The 5,941-nt window shown below is 51.5% G+C and overlaps 1 protein-coding gene across 1 annotated transcript; it reads left to right on the plus strand.

The window, feature by feature from the left end:
• Positions 1-2,383: 2,383 nt before the first annotated feature.
• Positions 2,384-4,114, plus strand: DQ04_06521020 (retrotransposon hot spot (RHS) protein; the record flags this gene model as incomplete). Its single annotated transcript, XM_009314751.1, has 1 exon — positions 2,384-4,114. The coding sequence occupies one exon, from the start codon at positions 2,384-2,386 to the stop codon at positions 4,112-4,114; it is 1,731 nt and encodes a 576-aa protein (XP_009313026.1).
• Between the last annotated feature and the right edge of the window lie 1,827 nt (positions 4,115-5,941).

The raw sequence follows: 5,941 nt of genomic DNA on the forward strand, positions 1-5,941 counted from the left end.
TTTTTGAGGGACTGTCTGTGGGCACCACGGCCGCATGGGGTGCTGGCCCTGACGCATCTGCGCATACATGAGCCTCATGTGCCGGCAGCCGCTGCGAGGTTGTTGCGAGAAGCCTGTGTGCGTGTGGCTGATTTTTGTCCCACCCACAGGGCGCGGCAGGCACTGCGGCCATGATGCTTGGTGTGTGTGGGTCGCCGGGTAGCTGTGCGAGGCTCCTCTGGAGGAGGATACGGCGACGCCACTGATGGGGCAGCGTGTGCGTTCCCGCCCACACCCTCTCTGTCCGCTGCTGCTGCTCATGGCGGCCATACGTGCGGCTGAACGCGAGGCTTGGGCGCGGCTGTTTGCTTGCGGAGGGACCTGTGCGGGTGCTGTTGTGGTTCGAAAGTGTGCGTGGCTGTTGGTGTGGCTCAGCAGGCTGTGTAGGTTTACTTCTCTTTGGTTTTTTTTGTTGTGGTGTATGTTTTCTTTTGGTGAATATGCACATGGGGAAAGGTTTCTTTTTGGTTTGTCGTGTTTGTGTGCGTTGTGCTGTGGGTACGTGTGCTAGTGGCCTTGAATATAGGGACGTCTTGGCTGGGCCGCCATTGCTTTGAGGAGTGGAACGTGTTTGTGTGGGGCTGAGGTGTGGGAGGTCTCGACGGGTGCGCATGTATGGTTGTGGTTTTTTGACGGGTGACACGCAGAGATGCACCTGAGTGCGCCTGTTGCTGCTGACGTGTTGCGGTTTCTAAAGTAGAATTCGTACTTTGGGCGGTTGAGGGTGCGTTGCTGCACGATACGTGGCCGTTGCCATTCCTCAGGTCTGTCGCAGGGTGAGCTTCAGGTGGAGGCAAACGACAATGCTTACTTCCCACAGAGACTCCCTGCTATTGCCGAGCTGTCTTCTAGTGGCTGGCGCGGGGCGCTGTTGGTTGCGGCGCAGTGGTAGCAATCGTTTACCTACAGTCTTCATGCGCTGAGCCTCCGAAACTCCACCCCGACCTAGACTCTGTTGTGCGTGTTTTGCTATCCCTATTGATCCACGTCGTGAATTACATANTATATATATATATATATATGGATGTCTCCCTGTGGTCACCGGGCTTGATGGGTGTGCCAAACGGCTCCTTATATATATTCTTTTTTTGTTGCTGTCATCGTGGACCAGCGTGATGAGAGCCTGCGAAACGAGTGATCATGACTTGCCTATTGCTTTATGAAAACGGTAACGAACTTTTTAAATGATTATAGAATTTGACCGAATATCTTCCATAGACCTTGCTGCGTCGCATTTTCTTCCAGTCAATGGCGTGTGGCTAAGCGTAAGTTCTGAAAATACTCACCTGTCTAACCCAACCTTCTACGCCTCCCGCGCGGAGACGGGTTATGGGCGCTTTCGGTACCTCCTTTTCGTCAATTCTAAGCATGTGGCTTCCCTGTGACTAGTCAGAGGCCTTTCCTTGAGTATCATACCCGTGGGGAGCTTTGATATTACTGTCGCAATGGAATCTTGATTCATGAAATGACGCTTGCTTTTCATATCTCTCTCTCTCTCTCTCTGCTCTACGGATGCAAAGACACTACATAGACTGTCCTGAGTTGTACTCTCAAGTTATCAAAATATGTTGCTTGAAAGAACTTTTCTCAAACCTGAGGGCCGCCATGTCCACGAGTGTGCGGAGGCTCTCGATCCCTCCTGGCGGCTACGTGGGGATACTAAGCCGAGCGTGAGGCCGGAGTGTGATGCCACTCGATGCCATTCTCATTCTATCCGCGCAGGATTGGGGAATGCGCGGCCTGTAAGGCAAGCACTTGACCGTACTGTGGAGGAGGTGCTGCTGGATGGTGTGCACTTCTCGACTGGTATGCTGCTGAATGATCTTCTTCGGACGCAATTGGGTGGCCGGGGCGTTGACGTGGCCAACAAGAATGTCACAATGGAGACATTTTTCCTTGATCCAAACATGTTCATCACTGATCAGAGGCTGGTAAATATGCTATTTAGACTGCAGATTTGCCAGGGGACCCTCATGCGGAACGAGGCAGGGCTGCTGCGTTTCCAAGGCGTTTACACTCTTCGTCAGTGGCGAAACTTTGTCAGGAAGGATGAGATAAGATTGCTGGTGCGAGGTAGACTGGATTTGGCCCTGGCTGCCTTGCAGATGCAGGAGGAGGATGAGGCGCAACGAGCACGAATAACGTTGAAAAAAGAGGACTGCTTGCAACAATTAGGGGAGAGAGATGGACCTCGAGAAAAGGAAAAAAAAAATGCGACAAACCAGAAAGAACCGTCCATGAGGTGGCTTGCACTCAAGAGAGCGCGATCTCTCTCCCGCTGCGAAATGATGTGGTGCTGGAAGACATATACGGTGCCATATACAACGCAAAATGGAGTCATGTCATGGAAACCATTGGAGATGAGGGTGAGACTGTGATGATGGTGAAGAGTGGCATCCCGCCTCAGAAGTGGACAAGGAAGGAGCTTGACGAGCTTCGCGCAGAGGATGCCGATGCCGAACTGCCTCAGGTGCAACGCCTCGCGTTGATGGTGCTCACCTACCCGAAGGGGTGGCCCCACACGTGGTCTGCGGAGGGAGCTGAGCACGATTGCTGCATTGGCACAGGTGTAGAGAAGGCATGGCGGAGTACCCTGGGCTGCGTGGACAGGTGGCTGAGTGGTTTTGAGAGTCCAATAAAGGATCCGACACTACGAATATTAATTGAAACTGTAGCGATTGACAAAGGTCTATCCGTCGCTCTCTATATCCTCCATGGTCTGCTGCGCCACACGACACAAAAAATCGGGGTGATTATTTTCTTCGTTTGGGGAAAGGTATATGCGTTTGATAAGCAAAGGAGGACTGTGGCACACTATCAAGGAGAGGAGGAGGCGGTACTGGCCATTCAAGATTTTTCAAGGAGCGTGAGGGGGTGCGTTATTGATGTCTCTCCCAAGAGCAGGAGTGAGTTACTATACCACGTGCCTGAGTGTTGGGGTATTGTTGCGGTGCGACCTCCCGGGTTCGTCTTGGAAGTGAATAAACAATATGCAGAAACACGCATCAAAGTTGGCAAATTCACCAAACGCGAGTGGAGGGCTGCGAGCAGCTGGGTTTTACACCATGGTTTGCCAGAGAAAGAGCTACATCACCGGTCGAAAATTGAGCAGCATCTCAAGGAGAGGGGATTGCTTCCCCGCATTTCGCTCGAAGAGGCCAGGCGCCCTGAGAGCTGCACTGAACTACTGCCTGAGGTTTTAAGTGGCGGTGCTCAGGTGCTCGTGCCTGCCGGAAGAGCTGCCGGAGGGAAGCAGGTTGGCGATGCTTCCAAGAAGTCCGTGAAGGATTCCTGGATGCGGGGGGGCCATTCGGATGGCTGCCGGCAAGAAATACTTTCATCTACACGCATGAATAAAGTTTCTGCTCAAGCGGTGCCGCAGTTATTGCCACGCTTAGCTTCAGCCCCGAAGCCGATACCTGGGGAATTTCCAGATTCGAAGACTCTGGAAAAAAAACTTTACCTCGCATTCATGAATTACGATTTCATGAGGCGGGCAGTTGCTATGCTGAAGCCCATTAAACCGCATGGAAATCGGACTGAGAGGCAAAGTGTACTCCAAGCGGAAAATTTTTCCTACCCCAGTGATGGGCGAGAAGAACTCCCAAATACCGCGCCAACAAGCCAACGCTCGGTCCGGTACAGGTGCTTATACTACCCGTTGTCCCCGAATTTCCCGTTGGTCGATGCATTTTTTTTTGCCAGGGTCGGAAGTAAAAGGACCATCGTTTGCCTGCAGGTGACATCAGCCAAAGCACATCACACGAAGCCCAGTACAGTTGCGCAGTTCACTGAATACATGAAGTCGTACTTCAACGGTTGGAAGCTGTATTCTAGTGCATTATCGTGGGAAATCATTTACGTGCAATACGGTTGTGCTAAAGTAATAACTACATGGCAGAAATGCATTACCGGTGGTGAAAATTCCCCAAAGAAACACCAAAAAGTTATTGGTTTTTGGAATAACAATATTTACCAGTACCAACTGAGCGTATCACCAGATATGCTCTCTACGGTGCTTCATGCCCCGGAGATGAGAGATACGGCGGGACGGTGCAAGAAGAAGGCGCAGTAATTGTTCTCCCCCCGATATGCTTCCTGGAGTCCGCGATGTCAGTGTGCACTGAGATGGCTACGGCACGACGTGTAAAGTCTCTCCCCCCCCCCACCACAAGGGAAATTACTGGGCTGCAGCAGGGCTGATGGGGACTTCTAGTGATACATTTTCGCTTTTTTCTTATATTGTTTAAAAAGCAAATATTCTGTGCTTTACTGATGCGGTTACTGACGTGCCGCACGAGAAGCAGTTATTAAAATCGTTGCGGTGGTTGTGCAGGAACAGCCACAACTTTATACTTTGCGCCATCATTGCGTGTTTATGCGATCATGACCGTGTTGGTGGTTGCTGGCTGTGTCGGGGAGGGGGGCCCTGAGGCGGCATTGAGCTTTGCTTCGGCGCACGCGATGCGGCATACCGAGGTGTGCGTGCCCGGGAATGGTGCGCTGGGCATCTCTTTAATTTTTATTCTGATCTCTTCCTTCATTGTTGCGAAACACTCAATAATGGTGCTTCAATTTCGAGTGTGTGAAAACGAAAAACAAAAAAAAAGTAGATATACAACAGTGAATATAACAGTTTTAACGTAGCGTGTGCTTTTGAGCGCTTTTATTGTAATTCGGTGAGTAGGGGACGTGCCTCATCGCTGCTCTCGCCATACTGCTTGCGCCCGGGGGTTGCGCTTCTGCAGCTTAAACCTTTGCGGCCTGTCTGGGCTCGGCACCATGTGCGCATCTGCTTGCTGGGAAATGTTTACTCTGTGTGGTATTTGATAACTGTGGGCTATGAGTGGTCATCATCATGATTCGTGTTTAGCTTTCTTTGGGAGGATGCCCGCCAGTGTGTGTGTGTGTGTGTGTGCGTGTGAGAGTGGTGCGTGTGTTGGAGGGCCACTGTTCCTCTGGTAGTGCGCATGTAGTCTTTTTCTTTCCGTCTGCGTCTCTGTCGACCACGTCGACGTGTGTCTGGTAGACCAAGAGAAGGCTACCGAAACACAATGTGCAGCTGCTCCTTCTTCAGATTGAATCTGGCGTCTGGCGCTTGCGTCAGCATAGTTGTTGTTGTTAATTCTTCTTGTGGCGGCGGTGGCTGCATGCGCCTTGTCCACTGAGCTGCTGTTCCATGTGCGGCTGCCTGTCAATGGGAATCAAGACCTGACAAGATCATCAAAACTTTTGTATCAACAACGAGAGAGATTTATACTCATGTGTGGTATACCTACCAACGGAGTCACATGGAGCTAGAGCATTCATCCCTTTCGGAGAAGGGGTGAATATGCCAGTGGTGCGCACACAAGAGATAAAGTTGGATCCTAGTATTGCTCCTTGTTTCATTGGGCATACATGTGATCTACTGCTGTTTGCTTTCTCTTCGCTCGGGCGCGCGAGGCGGATTTCAGTATCGACTGGGGCGGGAGGAAGGAAGAGAAGGAATAGACGAACGTTCTCAGTTGTAGAAAGTGAGGACGGTACCACATTCTTTGTACCAACTGTTTAATCTTTTCTGCATTCACTAGTTACCTGTTTTCTTTACTGTGTCGCAGAGCAGCGTGGTGGCGGGGATGTGGCCGGTAGAGCTCTTGGTTGTGCTGCGAGCGCTGTGCTTGTTCTCCTCGTATCCGCCCCATCTTCCTCGCGGTTTGCTCACCTTGGGCGCACCTGTGGTGGCATTCTGCTGTGGAACACCGTGCTCGGATGCGCCCAGTGGGGAAGGGGCACCGTTCGCCGCAGACGCACGGGACTCTTGATGTAACACGGTGGCGCAACAGGCCCCCATCTCTGGCTACCTTTTTGTCAGAATTGCTCTCTGAGGGGCTTACCGTTCACAAGAGGGTGATTGTAAATA

Source organism: Trypanosoma grayi, assembly GCF_000691245.1.
Source record: "Trypanosoma grayi strain ANR4 Tgr_652_V1, whole genome shotgun sequence".
In the NCBI taxonomy this organism is placed as follows: domain Eukaryota; phylum Euglenozoa; class Kinetoplastea; order Trypanosomatida; family Trypanosomatidae; genus Trypanosoma; species Trypanosoma grayi.